Source organism: Myotis yumanensis, unplaced genomic scaffold (assembly GCF_028538775.1).
Source record: "Myotis yumanensis isolate MYYU_CA2020_CCGP unplaced genomic scaffold, mMyoYum1.0.hap1 SCAF_15, whole genome shotgun sequence".
In the NCBI taxonomy this organism is placed as follows: Eukaryota; Metazoa; Chordata; class Mammalia; order Chiroptera; family Vespertilionidae; genus Myotis; species Myotis yumanensis.
In genome coordinates, this window is record NW_027223766.1 from 39100407 (window position 1) to 39118894 (window position 18488).

Here is an 18488-nt window from a genome sequence, read left to right on the forward strand (position 1 = left end):
AAGCATTTGCATTTAATGTTTATAATCATATCTTGTAATATGCACAGTTTTGTGCTAGAAAAATGCAACACTGGACCAGGGAGACAGGATCAATTTAGTAATAAAAAGTAAAGGGCAATTAGTTGAAACCATGAATGATCTCTCTGAAAAAGTGAAAGTCTTCAAGAACAGTATCTCTACTTGATTAAAACTGCTTTGTGCCAAGAAGTTAAGCCCAGCCCTTGCTCTAATCCAAGCTGCACAGAACAGGAACTGGAGTATACAAGGAGAAACCCACCCAATAAAAGCCAGACCGTCATGTCTGAAAGGCAAGGATTCCACAAGAACCTAAAGATCTATTCAATGCTTCACTGCAGCAACCTGCTTAGAATGAGGACGCCGCTTCACTCTGGAAAAGTTGATGGACACGATTTATTTTTAAAGTACACCCAACAGAACGTTCAACTTTAGGGGGTTGGGTACATTTGGTTAATAACGGGGTGAGGGGTGGTTGGTTCTAGTAAACCCTTATTAAAACGACCGGATCATCAGTTTTCAACTAGTTGCCCTACTTTCAATAAGACGAAGAAAGGGACACACCGCAAGGCTGGCAAACATTAAACTAATCAGGCTGTTTCTCCTTTTTGGCCAAAGCGTTGAAGACGTGTCTCAGGGCAACCACCACCACCACCACCCCCGGAGGGATGGTCCCCGGGACCAGAAAAGTTAGGCGAGTTGAGCGCTGCGAGGCCCTGTGTTTGGGGCAGGTGCCTCTCGCCCCGCCGCGTCCTCTCAAAGTCACCCCGGCTCCCAGGGGCCCGGGGGCTCCCAGGCCAGCTCGCCCCGCGCGCCCGCGGCCTTGAACTCGCAGCTTAGGGGCTGGCAAGTGACGGGCGGCCCCTCCCGGCGAGGACTCGGCGCGCCCCGGGGCCGGACGCCACCCGGATCCCGGCTCGGCAGGCAGAGCGTCCCGGCGACCAAAGCCCGACCGGCCCGGGGCTCGGGGCGCGACCGGCTCGTGGCGAGCCCAGCGCCCGCGGGGCGGAGGCGCACGGCCGCCCGCCGCCGAGGCGCGAACTTTTACACCGACTTTTTGTTTCGCTTCGGGGTTGGCGTGGCTCCGGCACCGCCCCGGACGGGGGAGGGGGGAGGGGGGCGGGGGGGGGCCCGGACACGGATTTCCCACCGCCTGGGGCCGTCGCCGCCCTCGCCCCGAGGTCTCCACCAGCTTTTCGGAGAACTAAGTTCTCACCCCCCGATGCTGAAAGTGGTCCCCAAGGGGAGCGCCACGTCCATCGCCACGACAACGACCCCAATAATAATAATCGTCATCATCGTCGTCGCCTAAGGGAGCGGGGCTGCCCAGGGAGGCTGGACGAGAAAGCGGCGGGGACCAAGTGCGGAAATTTCAAACAAACACGGGAGCGCGCGGGCTGAGCCGAGCAGGCGTGGGATGTTCCGAGCCGCCTCTCCCGGTCGGCGCTCGGGCTGTCCGTCTGTCGGTCCGTCCGTCCGTCCCTGACCAGCGGTCCCTCCAGCTGCTCAGGCAAAGTTTGCCAAACCAGGGGCTCTTGGGGCGGATGGCCCGGAGCCTCCCTCCCTTGCCCGCCCCGCGCGCGCGCCCCCCTCCCCAGAAATAATCCCACCAACTCGCGGCCCCGCGTGCAAACTTACGTTTGATCTGCCGGGGTTTGCTCTGCTTGCGCCGGGACATCTCGGCGGCGGCCGCTGCTCCGGGGGCTCCCGCGGTGCCCGCGCTCCGGGCCGCCGCTCTCTCGGCTGCCGCCTCTCCCGCCGCCGCCGCCGGCCAGGCTCGGGCCGCCGCGGGCCGGACTCCAGGTGCTCCGGGCGCGCGGGATCCGGGAGCTGGGCTCCTCCGGGAGCCGCGGGTCCACGTTTGGAGACGAGCAGGCAAATGAGAAGACGGAGGGGGGCAGAGAGAGTGACAGTGGGGAGGGGAGGGCGGGGGGGGGGGTGATGGGGTGGAGGGGGGGAGAGAAAACGGGAATTTACCAACGAATGGACTGGGAGAGAGAAAAGGGAAAGGGGAACCCGGAAAGAAGGAAGAGAAGGAGGGAGGGAAAGGAGCGCGAGCGGCGGGGAGAGGGGGCGGAAGGCGCGGGAGGAGGAGCGCGCTCGCTGTCCCCGCGCCCGGGCGTGCGGGGCAGATTCCCGAGCGCCGCCGCCGCCGCCGCCGCCGCTCCGGGCCGCGCAGCTCGCGCTCTGCCGCGGGAGGCGTCGAGGCGCGGGAGGGAGGGGCGCGCCGGGGTGGTGGGGAGGGGAGACTAGTCCATCAGCCCAAGGAGGATTGGCTGCGGCCAAAGCCAGTCCGGACGCTCACCAGGGCCCCGGCCGAGGTCGGGTGGGGTGCCTGGGAGCGCGGCGGGGGGTGGGGGGTGGAGAGGCGCGGGGCGGACTTGGAAGGAGGCCACGTTCTGCTGTTGACACCGCGTCAGCGCTAGGCAGCCGCCAGGGCACCCCTCCTGGCAACTTCTTCCAACAGCCCCCTCGGATGGACCCCAACTCTCCTCTCTCACTCCTCGCTTAGGCGGTGGGGCACAAAGAAATCTCAGTCTCCGTAAACTTTGCGCTCCCAGTTCTGCCGCCCCCTCCCCTAGCCTCCACCCCACCCCCCCTTCCTGCCCTTCCAGGTTCTTGGCAGGAAGGTTAGGCCCCTGACAAAATCCTCGGGCGAGAGCCAGCTGATCACAAATGCCAACTGTGTGTCTTGGGGCCAGTTAAGTCCTCTCATCTGCCCGGGCTCTCAGGAGACCATTTCATTGCTCTCGGGGTTCCCTGGAGACCGCCCTGGACGTGGACCATCCCCCACTCGGCCCGCGCAGATGGGATGCTGCTGAGCGGTGTCCTTAAAGCGCTCTGTCTCTCCCCTGGAGCTTTCATGTCATATTGTAAAAAATTCCAAATTTGGAGACAGGCAGATATTTTTCTCACATCAAAAAGGAGGACCCTTAGGCTAGGTGATTAGCCCTAGGTGGGAAATGAACCATCTCTCATCAGATACTAACTTTCTGAGGAAGTCTGTGGAAGTTCGGATGTCCCTCCCCAGCCAGCCCCATGACCTTTAATCCTTTTAGTTCTTCTGCGGCAGGGAAGCAGCGACGACTAATAAAAGATTTGATCTTGCCATAATTTCCCAAGCAGGTAAGACCTAATAACTATTTCATGGTTCTTTGGCTTTTAAAGTTTTGTTTCATTCTTATTCAATTATTGTGTGTGTAGAAGGTTGGAAACGGCAAGCCAACAGAAGAACAAATTTGGAAGTGATTTGCATAGTTATTATTTCGGCCAAGTTAAGCTGCATGAGGCTAGCTGAGTTTCTCATAGTTTCCTATACACTGAGTATTAAATATATCCTCCCGGGTGAGCTGGAAGTAGCTTCTATCTGAGTGGCAGTTTAACTGGCTATTTTATGTCATCAGTATTTACTAATAAACTCTACCCCAGTTAACATACATCCCCCCACCCCTTCCCCCCCCCCCCCCACCTCAGATACCGCTGACTTTCCCCCAGGTTGTGAGATCATCCATTCTTATCTGAAATTGTGCTCCCCTTTGTCTGGTTGACTAGCCTTGGCGGGAGCCCCACCAAACTCTAAACGCGTCTGAGGGTCAGGAGAGAGCTTCGGCTGATGGAGCATAATGCAGGCGGCTCCCTGTGCAGGAGGCACTGTAATCAGTGTCATTTATAACCCCATCAGGACATCTTCTGGAAGGTAGAAAGAGTTGCCCTGTGAAAGGTATGGCTGCGAGAATCTTTATACAGAGCTGCAGACCAATTGTGAATTTTGTAACATTACCATGAGCGCCGTTACCATATGAGGTAGTATGAATACATGATCCTTTGCAGTGGACCATAGCACTATATTGATAAAGTCCCTCCCCTGAAGGACCAACACATGAAAGCCATCAGTACCAGGAAAAGCAGGCTAACTTGTGTCTGTGTTGTGGAATGAGTAAGCGAACAGAGAACCACAGATTTTTGCCTTCTTAATTTTCAATTCATTACAATTAAATTGGTGTGCTTAGAATTGGATGTGTTATATATTATGGCTTTTAAAGATCTTTTTACAGAACTGGCTGACTTTTTATATCACCCAAAAGGAATGCCCATTGGAATTAAAATATCATAACAGTTAGTGTTTCTTTTGGCATTTGAAATGGTTAAATATGCAAAGCAACAGAGAAACAAATAAATCTCAGCTAAAGATTCACTTTAAAAGCTGAAAGGAGCAAAAGTCAGGAAATTCAAGGCAAGATTAATAAAATAACCAGACTCCACTATTAGAAATAAGTATAGTTTATTTAATTTATAAATATGCATGTTCATTATAGCTAGTATGAATGAATTAAACAAGGATACTATTATATTGTGTGCTTTCTCATCATGTTTAATGAGAATGTTAATGTTATTTAAAGTTAAATTTTTCTTTTTTCTAGTTTAACTTACTAAGGTTATAAAATAAAAAGACAGCAAAACCTATAAGCAATTATCTCTGTCCAAATGGGTATAGCAGCCCCAAACCACAGTTACATGACTATCAAACAATGATTATGAAAACCACAATTGAGAAAAGCATTAGGGAATGATATTGCAAAACCACAGCAACAAATGTGTCTGTGATATTGAAAACCACAATTCACAACTAATACTCTGTGTATCGCAAATTACTATTTAACTATAAATGTGAAGATGTATAAGTAACAGTACAAAATAATTTCTCATTTACTTAAAAATGAATTATTCATTTTCTACACTCACTGATTTCATTTCTACACAATGGTTCATTTTGAAAAGTTTCTGCTTTTGAAGACAAACCATTTAATATCATATATATAAGTTACTTTAGAAGCATAAAATATGCAACTTATAATAATATTTCCTCAAATACTAAAAGAGTTGATTTGAAACCAATTGGAAATAAAGGCACATCTATCTCAGTCTGGTTTTCTTCATAAAGTTATGTGGGAGTTTAAAGGATATGAGTTGAAACTGATTATGGGGGGGAAATGAGAATATAATTGTATATTCTTAACTGGAAAACAGACATCACAAAAAAATGAGATGCCTGTACCAAAACTACTTTAATATGTAAATCAAATGTTTATTTACAAATGAATAAAACAATATTGTGTGCAAGTGTATAGGGTTGCCAGGTTTAAAAAATTAAAATATAGGATGCCCAATTAAATTTGAATTTCAAATAAACAACAATAGTGGTGTGTTTTTTAAGCATAAGTATGTTTCATGCAATATTTGGTACATACTTATCCTAAAAAATAATTATTGCTTATCTGAAATTCAAATTTTACTGGGCATCCTGTATTTTATCTGGCAAACCTACAAATTTAGCATTTTAACATTTTCACAAATTTATGGTTGTTTATAATATTGTTTATCAAAAAAAAAAAAAGGCAGAGAAACCCTAAAGTGGTTCCTATAAACATAGATATATTTAATTCTTGAACATACTATTTAGGGAAGGCATGGTACAAGGAATAAATTTCTATACAGAAATTCATTATTTGGAACAGTATAGAAATGTGCTCTCAGTGTAAATGGATTGCATTCATGTGTGTCTTACTTTTGGATTTGTTTTTAAAATGTGTTTTTTTTTTCCCTCCAAGGAATCAACAAATTGATAACGCAACCTCCCAGGCCTCATCTTATTAGGCAGCAAGCTGCCTTCTTTATTATGGGAGTAAACAATATTCAAAAGCTTCAGAAAGACTTAATTTTTTGCCCTTGTATCCTCACCAGAAATTGAATACAGTTTATCTGTCCTGATTTAAGATTGTGACACTGAATTGAACAAGAATACGCTATGAAAATAGTGTTTAGTATTTGTGTATCTTTATAATTTCAGCAGTTTAAAACTAAAAATCAACAAACTCATCTAAATGGCATTTCTATATTATAACTATGAAAAGGACTATCTGTTTACTTGCAAGGGAGCCAAGGGCTTTGAAAGCATCCAGCCAATCGGGATTGGAAGTTTAACTTGGGCTTCATGGAGACTGAATGCTTTAAAAGAAGTATGTGTGTACAAAAAAAAAATTTGCTAAGGAGCAGGTCTATTAAATTTATGAGTTTTAAAAAAATATCTGTGAAAAAAAGTCTCTGAACCTAATATGGGTTAAGAATTACTATTCTCTTTCTGTGTAAATTTTTATGATATACTGATAAAGTGTCGATGATTTAAATTTTTACTCTTTGCAATCAAACTACTACTACTCTGATAGAAGAGAGTCATTGAATGAACTCAGTTACCACCTCCTTCCCCAAAGTACTTGGTTGCTAAGTCTGTATACATAACACACCTCCAAGTATAAAGTAAATATTAAAGGAGTCACACCCCAAATTTTAGTAGACATGTGTTGATTTTGCCTGCTTAGCATCCATCTTCTTTTCTGGTAATAATGCTGTATTATCCTTTGAAGAACTACTCATCCTCACCTACTATTTGGTGATACAAGTGTGGCCTTTCTGAATCCCCTAATGCCTGACTAATCAGAATATTCCAGATGTTTGGCCATGGTGATTGGCTCAATGGCCCAGTTGTTCCCAGAAGAGTCAGTGATGGAACTTTTTCCTAAAACCATCCAGGAAAAGGTGCTATTTTTCTGCTGGGGTTGCTACATGGGGAGAATGCAAATATTGTTGTTGGCCATCTTTGTTGGACGAATCTGTTAAGAGTGATGCCAACACAGAGGACTCACTTGGTCTTATCTTGTCTCAAGATCTGATTTTTGGGAAATCCAAAGGAAGACACCCTTCAGCATTCCAATATGACTGTGTTTGGGATCCATCAACGTGATCTGTTGTTTACATAAACATTCCAGTCTTGTCAATTCTGTTAGGTCTTTTCTTCATCTATTTGACTAGGCTAACCCCGCTATGCATCTTTATAGTCTTAGCATGGGTGTGATTTCTCACAAAAAGACATCAGTGATCTCCCAAGTCTGAGGGAAATACCTCTTTTCAGTTGCTTTCATAACACCCTTTTTTGTCTACATAATATCACTTGTTGCATTACATTGGCAATTTAAGTATATATAAACCCAGTTCTCACCAGTCCCCTACATGCCACAAAACACCTAACTAGATAGTAAGGTTTGTGAAGGTAAGAAACATGTCTTTCTTTTTCAGAATGACATCCCCAGTGCTGGACACACAGAAGATCTAACATAAATTGAAAGAAAACGCAAGTTCAGAATTATGCTGTCTTATCTCAGGACTCCTAACACTCCTAATTCTCATCCACACAGTTACAGGTACAGGGGATGACAGTCGTGTTCATACAACATGACTCTATGCTCCTAAAAGATAGTTGGATCAAGAGGAGAACCTGACCCAAATATGACCAAATTCCTCCCATAAGAATCTAGAGTTAGTATCAAGAGTTTCATCCCCTACATGAGCTGGTCTCTTGAATTAAGGAGAGTAAAACCTCTTGAATTATGGCATGGTTATCACTTTGTGAACAGAGTAACAGTGATAGTTTGTCAGTAGAGAGAAAAAGAAATAAAACAAATGTCCTGAGATAAGTCTAAATGGGAACATGAAATGGCCTCACGTCCTGTTCAATCTCTTTCGGGGTGTGTAGTGGCACTTCTGCCCTTGACGGCACCAAAATACTTGTCTCTCCTTACAATAAATCTCTCCCCACCTTCCTTTTTAAAATTATATTTGGCCTAGATTAGTATTAAGTGATTCCTGTTACATTCAAGCTAAAAGACTAAACTAAGACAAAAATTAGATATCTATGACCTCAGTGTGGTTGACTGGATATTTAAGTATTTAGAAATATCAGTTTAACTGAACTTGTTAATTTCCTCCAGAAAAGTTATATAAAAAAACTCTGTGTTAGTCTGGGTTTTTCTTAAAAAAACAAACAGAATCTATTTGTGTGTGTGTGTGTGTGTGTGTGTGTGTGTGTGTAGAGGGGGGGGGGAGGGATATTAATTATAGAGAATTGAGTCACACAGTTATAGAGACTGAGAAGTCCCAAGATCATCAGTTGACAAGTTGGAGATTTATGGGAGCCAGTGGTATAACCCTAGTCTGAATATGAAAGTCTAAGAACCAGGAGAGCTGACGTATACTAGTAAGTTCCATTATGAGTAAAATCTGCAGGCCAGCAAAGTCTGATGTCCCAGCTGATAGGCACCATGCAGAGAGGGAATTCTCCCTTACTCTGCCTTTTTATTCTAGTCTGGCCTTCAGTGGATTGGATGAGGCTCACCCACATTGGAAGAGCAATCTGCTTTACTCAGTCTATTAATTTAAATGTTAATTTCACCCAAAACACTCTGGCAGACACACGCAGAATGTTTGATCAAATACTAGGCCAGTCAAGTTGACATAAAATTAGCCATCAGAAGCACTTTTGATTATTTTCTTTTCCTGAGCAACCCTGAGATGGTCAATAACTCTTACAAATGTTCAGTGGGTACATCGACAAATTTTAACAAAGATAAGTAAGTAAGATATCAATTACTGATTTGGGACATTCACTTCAATCAAGGATACCTCTTAGAAAAAAAGTTCCGAGTACCTCAAGGGCATCTTGATTCATTGGCATGCACATCTAACCCTCCTGAATACAGATATTCTGGCCCCAGATGCTGGAATTTTGCTTTCAACTTTACTTTGTCACATTTAAATAACCATCTAACAGATTACCTTGCCCATAAATTTTACAAATGTTGTTATAATCTGCATGAGTAATGTTTATACATCAGTGGTAAGTTTTATTTTCCGGCCTATAACTTTTGGCCTAACTTCCTAAATGCAAAAGAAGAAATTGAACATCTTTTTTTGAGAACACTTGCTATGTGTATAGATTTAATCAAATCACTTATCTTTGCTATTATCTACTGGCTGAAATGTATTAAAATAATGCATTTGGATGAACTGAAGATGTAGGGTTATGAATAACAATGCTAGAGCATACTGATAATAGAATCGTCTAAAACAGTGGTTCTCAACCTTCTGGCCCTTTAAATACAGTTCCTCATGTTGTGACCCCAACCATAAAATTATTTTCGTTGCTACTTCATAACTGTAATGTTGCTACTGTTATGAATCGTAGTGTAAATATTTGATATGCAGGATGGTCTTAGGCGACCCCTGTGAAAGGGTCCTTCGACCGCCAAAGGGGTCGCGACCCACAGGTGTCTTTCTTCTTTCTTGGAGTCTTCCAACCTTCTGCTCCACTCTAGACCCACTGCTTTCTGTGACTAAGATTTCCTTACATCATTATCCCATGAGTTCCTGTGTTTGATACTTTGTTTCCTAAATGCTGTGTATTCCTCTTTTCTGGTTTACTACCCCCTTTCTCTTTTTCTCTTGTCTTGTCTTTTCTTTTTTCACTCTCTCTTTCTTGTTACTTTTGTTGTTGCTTTGGAGTAAAATTTCATGTAGCTCCCTGGGGGGGGGCAATATATATATATATATATATATATATATATATATATATATATATATATATATTATACACACACACACACACACACACATACACACACACACACACACACACACACACATATATATATATATATATATATATATACAAGGAATTTTTATTTTTTTAAGATTTTGGCACAACTGAAATTATATTTATTCTCCCCTCATATGTAGTATATAGTTTGGGAGGGTGCAGAATTATATGGTACAAATTATTTTTCCTAAATTTTTTTTTAGTTTTATTGTTATATAATTTACATGTAAAATTATATAAGTTAAAGGACAACATGAGAAATATATGTGTGTGTATATATATATATATATATATATCTCACAAATATATATATATATATTACAAAATGATTACCACCATAAGATTAGTTAACTCCTCCACCACCTCACAGAGTTACTTTTTTGGGTGTGTTTGTGTGGTGAGAACTTTTAAAATTTATTCTATGCGCCACCTCTACGTACATGCTACAGCAGCTCCACTTTTATCTACAGGGGGTACTTTCCAAGGTACCAAATGGATGTTGGAAACTACAGATAGTACTGAGCCCTATATATGTGATTGTTCCTATACATACATACATCCCTATGATAAAGTTAAATTATAAATTAGTCACAGTGAGAGATTAACAAGTAATAAAATAGAACAATTGAAACAATCAAGGAAGGCTTATTTGAACACAGGCACTGTGATACCTTCACAGTTGATCTGACAACAGAAACTGCTATTATGTGATTTTTGCTGTGCGGAAGCTTTTTTTCCACGTCATCCTCATTTTATTTAGCCCAGGGCCTGCCACATAGTAGGTGTTTAGTAAATGTTAGTTGCCTGGATGAACACACTCCCACACTGTGGAGGGCTGTGCGATAAAGGGCTGGGGTGGGGACCTGTGGAAGGATTCTATGTAGGACTCCACCCCACACCGTTTTAGGAGCTGGAGGACAAGCAGAGGGCATCCAGGAGTCTCCATCTCAGGAATACAGTGAGGGCTCAGTCTTGCTGCCAAGGGGCAGGTGGGCAGGCACAGACCTGGGATTCCACTCCAAGGGGAGCCCCGGCAAGGCACGAGGAGCAAGGCCAGGTGCTGTGTCCACTGCTGTGTCCCTCATGCCCCGCACCGTGCTTGGCATACAGAAGGTGCTTACTAATCATAACCAGCTCACTGGGTGCACTGGACTTGATGGGGTGCAGATGGGAGCAGAACGCTGTTCTCTCACATGGTCCCCAACCAACCTGCTTTGGGCCATCATTCTTTATTCCTGGACGAAATCTTGCAAGTCCCACAGTCTTTCTAGTCACCCAGGTCTCCATTTTCTGGCAGTGAAAAGGCCAATCTGAAGCTCAATCTCTCATCCCTTTAAAGCTCCTGGCCTGCCCGCTGGTCCGGTCTCAGGCCCTGGGAGAGCCTACGGTGGGAAGGGAGGGACAGCCTCTTCACATTCCCACCCTGTTTTTTCACCCTCCAGCCCCGCTCACTGTGTCTGCTCTGCGCCTTCTAGGAGGCGAGAGCCATGAAAGACAAGGGCTGAACAAGGTCTCACTTCCCAGTGTGTTTGTCATCTGGCCTCGCCCTCTAACCTCCAGTCTGGGTTCATTCTCCCCCCCCCCCCCCCCCCCCCTTCTCAGCAGGGTCAGCCTCTCTTCTCTGGCTGACCTGCCACAGGGACCTGGGCTGTGACCCAGCAGCTGACTCATGCTCTCTGGGTTCTCTGGCTAAAAATGCCTCAGCCCCCTTTACATGGAGCTGGTGAGGGGAGCTGCACAAAGCTGGTGACTCCAGCTGGACCACATGCCTGGTGCCCAAGGGCTCAGTAAGTTCAGAGCGCCCTGCCAGAGGCTATGGGGCCCGGTCGGTGCTCGGTGTCACAGCTGTGATTCATTTTCATCCACACACATCTGACCACTATCTCTTCCCTTTCCATGACCTCATCCCTCATTCCTTGGAGAAGTTTCCTTCCCCATTTCCACTTGGTTCTGGTGGTGCTCTCGGTTATCCTGCCTTACTCCTGCTTCCCCCAGTGTGGGGATGTGACCAAAGGCCTGGCTGACACAACAGCCCTGCTCCTGATGCTGAGGGCCCGGCCAGCCTTCTGTGCTCAGTCCCTTCTCCTGGCCCTGTGGTAGAGGAAGCGCTTGATAGATGTGGCCAACTAGCCATCCTGACCTGGCAGCAGGTGGCATATGTGACAGATACAGCATTAGTTCTTTAAACCAGCTGACCCTAGGCTTTTCTCTGGTCAGAGTTTTGGTTTTTTTTATTACTTCACTCTTCTAAGTTGTAATTGATCTGTTCGTATTCTCAATTTCTGCATCATTCAGTTTTGGTAGGTTGTATGTGTTTAAGAATGTATCCATTTCTTTTATTTATTTTTTCCTTGTTTTTCAGTTTTTTATTTTATTTTATTTTTAAACTTTATTGTTGAAAATGTTACATAGGTCCTCCTTTTTCCCCCATTAACCTCTTCCAGCCCCCTACTGCCCCCACCCCAGGCCCTCACCCCTCATGGTCTGTGTCCACGGGTTATGCATATATCCATACAAGTCCATTGGTTGATCTCTTCCCACCAGCCCTTCTCTGCCTTGCCTCTTGAGGTTCAACAGTCTGTTCATGCTTCTATGTCTCTGGGTTTATTTTTGTTCATCAGTTTATTTGGTTCATTAGATTCCACATATGAGTAAGCTCATGTGATACTTAATCTTTGTCTGTCTGGCTTATTTCGCTCAACATAATAAGCTCCGGGTCCATCCATGCTGTTGCAAGTGGTAAGAGTTCTTTCTTTTTTATTGCCGCTTAGTATTCCATTGTGTACATGTACCGCAGTTTTTTTATCCACTCATCTGCTGATGGGCTATTTCCAAATCTTAGCTATTGTAAATTGTACTGCTATGAATGTCGGGGTGCATATATTCTTTTTGATGAGAGTTTCAGGTTTCTTAGGATATATCCCTAGAGGTGAGATCACTGTTTATCTTTTCAAAAATAAATTTTATTGATTTCTATTCTCTATGTTGTTGATTTCATCTCTATTCTTTATTACTTCCTTTCTTCTGTTAACTTTGGGCTTAGTTTGTTCTTCTCCTTCTAGTTCCTTGACATGTAAAGTTAAGATTTTTCTTCTTTTTTTAATGTAGAAGCTTACTTAACCACTATAACCTTTCCTCATTACTGTTCTAGTTGCATCCCATAAGTTTTGATGCGTTAAGTTTCCATTTTAATTTGTTTTAAGATAGTTTTGATTTTCCTTTTGATTTCTTCCTTTACCCATTTGTTTTTCAGAAGTGTATTGTTTAATTTCCACATTATTGTGAATTTTCTGATTTTCTTGTTTATTATTGATTTCATAAATGGCTAAATCTCCTGATTTGAGAAGGTTTTAACCATTATTTTTAAAAATAAGTGTTCTGATATCCTCTTCCTCTATCTCCTTCAGAAACTGCAATAATTCCCAAATTAGTTCTTTTCCTGGTACCCCATAGATCACATACACTTTTTTTATACTTTTTCATTCTTTTTTCTTTGTTCTCTGAATGTATATGTTCTTCTGTCTTCTAATTCTTAGATTCTATCTTCTACTTGGTCCATTTTGTTGTTATTGCTCTGTAGCATTTTTCACTTCATTCATTGTATTCTTCACCTCACAATTTCTTTTAGGTTCTTTTTTTTATTACTTCCATCTCTTTGTTGAACTTCTCATTTTGTTTGTGCATTGTTCTCCTGATTTCATTGAATTGTGTTTCTGTGTTTTCTTGTAGCTCCTTGAGCTTCCTTAAAACAGCTATTTTTGAATTATTTGTTGGGTAATTTGCAGGGCTCCATGTTTTAGGGATCAATTACTGGAAAATTATTGTGACCATTTTGTGGTGTCATTTTTATTTGAATATTTTTATATTCCTAGAAGTGTTAAATTGCTATCTTCACATTTTAAGTAATAGTCACCTCCTCTGAACTTTACTGACTGACTTTGGAAAAGAATTACGTTCCTTCAGCTCTACTAGGGTTCTGAGGCGTTCTCAAACATTATTTGGATACATATGCTTCACGCTTCTTGCTCCCTCTTGTGGCAGAATTGTTAAGCTTCTCAATCTATGCTTTTACTCCATCCTGCTTCTCAACAGGCCAGTTACTGACAGCTTTCCTTTTGCTTTCCCAAAGGTAATGTTAAATGCTCAAGTTTGTGGTCTCTTTGTGGCCCACAGACTCAGTTCACCTTTATGCACATGCTCACTAGTTGTCTGTCAAAACTTGCTTTTGCTACCGTCAGAAGCACATACCATGGGATGGGGAATGTGTGCATGTGATGCACAGTATGCTACGGGTGCCCATGGGCCGGTTGTGGGTACCCACAGGTGAGGCATATCAGCAGTTCATGACTCAGTAAGATCTATTCCCCTTTGATACCTTTTGAGAGATGGCTGATGTTCTCCCAGCCTCTTAGGCCCCTTAGTCATGAAGCTCATGACTCAGCATTCTAGATTGGTTGAGAGAGAAATTGGCCCCTGGCAGCTTCCCACAGCACTGGGAAGCTAGGCACTCACTCACTTTCACTTTGTGGGAAGGGTCATGGGCTGAGGAGGGCTTTCTTGGCGCTGAGCTGTGCCACCTTGGAAGAGGGGTAATGTGGGAATATCAAGCTGTTCCTCTCACTTTTTTCAATTCGCCTGATCTTGGATATTTTTTGCTCCAACAGCGTGCTGGAACTTCTCTGTTGGACTCTTGGACTTCCAGAAAGGCTCGCTCATCCATGGGTGATCGCCTAGATCAGTGTTCTCCAGGGCTCCTGGATCCTGGTCAAGAGAGCCTGGAGCCAGTTCGTGGGCCATTTCAGGATCCACAACCAGGACTAAGGTCTGTTTGCTAAACACCCAATTCATAGGTGGGCAACACTTCTCCCGGGTGCCTTGGCATGTGGCGCTGGATGGTTACCAAATTGTTTTCTGTGGGGGACATAGCAAGGGACATCTTATTCAATTATCTTGCTGATGTCACGCACCCCCCTCAGACTTTAAACACAGGGCTTCACTGACTTCTATTTCCGCTCTTGTTCTGAGAAGAGGCCACTTCTGTATTTTATGGAAAATTTCTTTAGCTCTCTCTGTCTTCCACATCTTCACTGAATTTTTTATGTGATCATATTTTAATTTCTTAGACTTCTTTTTTGATTCTTAAACAGTTCTTTTTCAGCTTCCTCTCCTTATTTCCTCTTGTTTTATCTCTCTGAGGCCAGTAATTATAGGTTTTCTTTGGAAATATTTCCTTATTTCCCTGAAAATTTTATGTTTCCTCAGTGCCTCTTTATTTTTTCTATATAATTTAGTACCCGTCTTTCATGTGGAATTTTCTCATATATCTTTAGTTATTCTTGGCTTGCTATTTTCTAATATGACTGAGACACTAAAAAAACCTAAACGTACATTGTGTATATGGAGAGAGTGGGGTTTGGGTTTTGAGGTTAGGGTGGGAACCTTGCAGCTGGAGGTCCCTGTCTATACCTTTAAGTATTTATCTCTTGGGTTCATCACATTCCCCAAAGAGAAAATCTCCAATACTCAGTCGAAGAAGGAGCTTCAGTATCTCACTGTTCAGTATAATCCCTTCTTTCACTATAGTGTTCCCACTTCAGTTACTATCACTGAATACAAAATCCCTCCGGTTTAACCTCTAAAGAGTAAGTCTCAGTCTTCAGACCACTTTGGTGAGCTGACACCTGGAAGCGTAATGTGAAAAGAAATTTCAGGGCATCATTGATTCTTACACAGATTTTCACCAATCCTTGTATTTCATATCCCACCTACATCCCACTTTCAAGGATACCAGTTATTTGTATTCCATACTTTTTCTGTTTTTCTTTTTATTCTCATTTTTCTGACATATATCCTTAAATTACCTCCTCAGAATGTTGTACATATGAAATGAAACTTGTGAATATTTATGTATGTGAAAAAGTATTTATTTTGCCCTCGTCTTTGGTTGATAGTTTAGCTGGGAATATAATTCTAGGGTTAGAAATCATATCTTTACCCTGATAAATTTGAGAATATACTCTTCTGTATTCCAGCATTCAGTATTCCTTGATCGGAAATCTTATACTAGTCAGACACTTTGTGTGTTATTTACTCTTCACTTCAATGATTTTTTTTTTGGTTGTTTTCATTATTTTTCTCATTAACTCTCTGTTTTGGACTTTTACAGTTCTATACCACGTTAGTAATTGTTTTAGGAATAGGCAAGGGAACCAATTCTGGACCTGGGAGAGTGGTTGGAAGCTTTTCTGGGGGGAGGGAGTCCTTAATTGCTCTTAAGAGAGAATTATAGAGAATTTGTTTCTCTCTCTCCTTCAAGAAAGAAACGAGGAAAATACTGCATCACTTACTTCTGTCATCTATTTTTTATAATGAGGAAAACTACCTCTAAAACAAGGCTAACTCACAGAGGAGTGAATAGCAAAGAAAATAGTGTTCAAATGAAGCTGAAGTCCGGTCATACTAGGCTTAGCTATTTCGCTTTTACTGGTAGATTTCCCATTATATGCCCCAGTACAATTTCTTATTGTTTATACCACTAGTATTGTTTTGCTTTTTTGTTACTCAAAGCGGAAAGAGTCTTAAGTGATAGTAAGTGGTCGAAAATCTTTTTATCTTTCATTTTGGAGTCAAATGGATGGAGGAGGAGTGGGAAATGTGGATGAGGAATAGGATTGTCCCCCTGTGGTGTGGTTTAGAAGTCAGACTTTCAGTTTAGCTAACAGCATCCCTGCCACCCTCTGTGTAGCTGCCAGTTCTAACTCCTGTGCCTCTTTGGGTGTGTCATACACACAATGTGGTATTATCATGGTATCTGGAGACAGAGTACTTGGGATCAAACCTTGGCTCTGCCACTTCTTAGCTAGGTGGTCTTTTGCGTGTTATTAAAGGTCTGTATGCTTCAGTTTACTTATATTCAAAGTGGAAATATAATGGCGTCTAATGCAGAGGTTACCTGCATTAAATGCATTATTATATGTAAAGTGTTTGTCCTGTAGAACATGCTGTTTAATTGTTAGCTAATAACAAATTACTTCAAAGCTTTTCTTGTCTTCTTTTTTTTAGCAACAGAACCCTAACTATTTTCAAGATGTTCAGGTAGAAGTACTAATTTTCTGAGATTACCTTCCAGCTAGATTTGGCTATGCAAGGCACTTCGGACTAATAAAATGCAAGTAGGAATCTACTGGATGAGACTTTTAAAAAGTGAAAATTTTTTTGTACTCAAAAGTAAGAATGCATCTTTTCCTTTTTGGCCTATCCCCTTGTTCATATCTGGGTTGGGACATCTGCTTGGATATAAAAGAGCCACTTTGCAATCATAAGAACAAAATCTACACGCTTGGGAAAGTAGTTGGAAAGGGGAAGGAGCCAGTCCTGATGACTCCCTGTAGCAGTGTCTCAGCCTTGAGCTGAATCTGGAGTTCTGAGACACAGCACTTAGGATTTTGTGAAACCCAGCCAGAGGCGATTCTAACTGCTACCCAAGGGACCTCATGGACAGGGTGGTCCTCTCTTCTTGTCTTCTGAAATCTTGGTTTTTATGAAGGTTATTTTATTATTCGGCTGTATACTTCAATAGATTTCCATCCTCCATTTACATTTTAGGAATTGTTTAGCTATCTGCAAATAATTTCAGTGGCTTCTTCCCGTCCCCCCTTACCATTAAGGTTTACTCCTTTTCTATTCTGGTATTTTCTTCTCAGGAGAAAACAGAAATAACAGTAATACCCATCCCAGGGACTGTGAACTTTAATGCTTTCAGGGGCCAGGGGTAATGTAAAAGAATGAAATATCCAGGTGTAAGTTATATGGATTGGTGAGGCCTGTGGAGATATGGAGAATATATGTTCCTGTTCAAGGGGTTTTAAGACAATTAAAATAAATATTGTGCCACTCAAAGAATATAGACCTGAAGACCCAATCTGACTATAGGCTGCCATTCTGCAAATTCTGATTCTGACTTGCCCTGGCCGGTGTGGCTCAGTTGGCTGGGTGTTGTTCTCTGCACCAAAATGTTGCTGGTTTGATTCCTGGTCAGAGCACATGCCTGGGTTGCAGGCTTGATCCCTGGTGAGGGCCATGCAGTAGACAGCCGATCATTTTAAAAAGGATCAATAAACTATTCATAGTTTAATAAATGATTATTTTTAAAGTTCTGATTCTAACTTAAACACATTTATTGATGAGAAAGAGCTCTCCTATTTACTGATCTCACCCAAACACCATCAGTAACAACAAAGCAACACACAGTCAAGACCGTTTAACATGAAAGTGTATTTAGCTAAATACTTCCACTTGTTTTCTTCTAAATAGTTTTTCCCATTTTTGGTTTTTAGCTGATGCAGAAGATGATACTGTAACTCTAATATTATACTCAATTGGAATAACAAACCAAAATCCTCTCTGTGGGGGTTGCTACAGTTTGGAAGAAAACCAACTCCAAGCAAAAATGTACGATAGCAAAATACGTATTTCCCATCCCTCCTCAGTTTCTTTAATCTTCTTGGCTTCCTGTAAGAATGCATCTGAATGGAACCAACCAGAGACCAGGCCTATGCCACTCCCATTTCCTACAGAGATGAGTGCATTGCAGTGGCAATAAAGGCTCGCTGTGCTGGTTCTAGAGATTGGCTATTTCTTCGGTCCTACACACTTACATCTGCAAAGATAGAGGTTTTTATCAGCACGGAAACTGAAGTTCAGAATGGAAAAGTGTACTTCTATGCACTAGAAATGAACAGTTAAGAAATCTGGATGCTTAAGCGAATGGATAGTGTCCTGGACCGATAATCCAGAAAACCAGGATTCTAGTTTAGACTCATCAAGATAGAACATTGTATTGATTCCTTAGCCTCAATGTTCATATTGGTCATCATTAAATATTTATCAAGTTCTAAATTCATTGACTCTGTAATTCTAATGTTAGTTTCAAGTACTTTATCTTAGACTGAGAATTTCTAAAGGGCGGGAAATTTGTCTATTTTAT

General features: G+C 42.4%; 1 protein-coding gene and 1 long non-coding RNA gene across 3 annotated transcripts in view; one reads left to right on the top strand and one right to left on the bottom strand.

Moving 5' to 3' along the window:
* ZFPM2 (zinc finger protein, FOG family member 2) overlaps positions 1-2171 on the bottom strand; it is a 425162-nt gene extending 422991 nt beyond the window's left edge. For both annotated transcript variants that reach the window (XM_070392063.1, XM_070392062.1), the window contains exon 1: positions 1654-2171. In XM_070392063.1, the coding sequence (XP_070248164.1) occupies positions 1654-1693 (40 nt within the window). In that variant the 5' untranslated portion in view covers positions 1694-2171. The remainder of the gene's footprint in view (positions 1-1653) is intronic.
* Positions 2172-2464: 293 nt separating this feature from the next.
* LOC138993001 (uncharacterized) overlaps positions 2465-18488 on the top strand; it is a 58441-nt gene continuing 42417 nt past the window's right edge. The window contains exons 1-2 of the long non-coding RNA XR_011468218.1: positions 2465-3141; positions 14167-14324. This is a non-coding gene — a long non-coding RNA (uncharacterized lncRNA). The remainder of the gene's footprint in view (positions 3142-14166; positions 14325-18488) is intronic.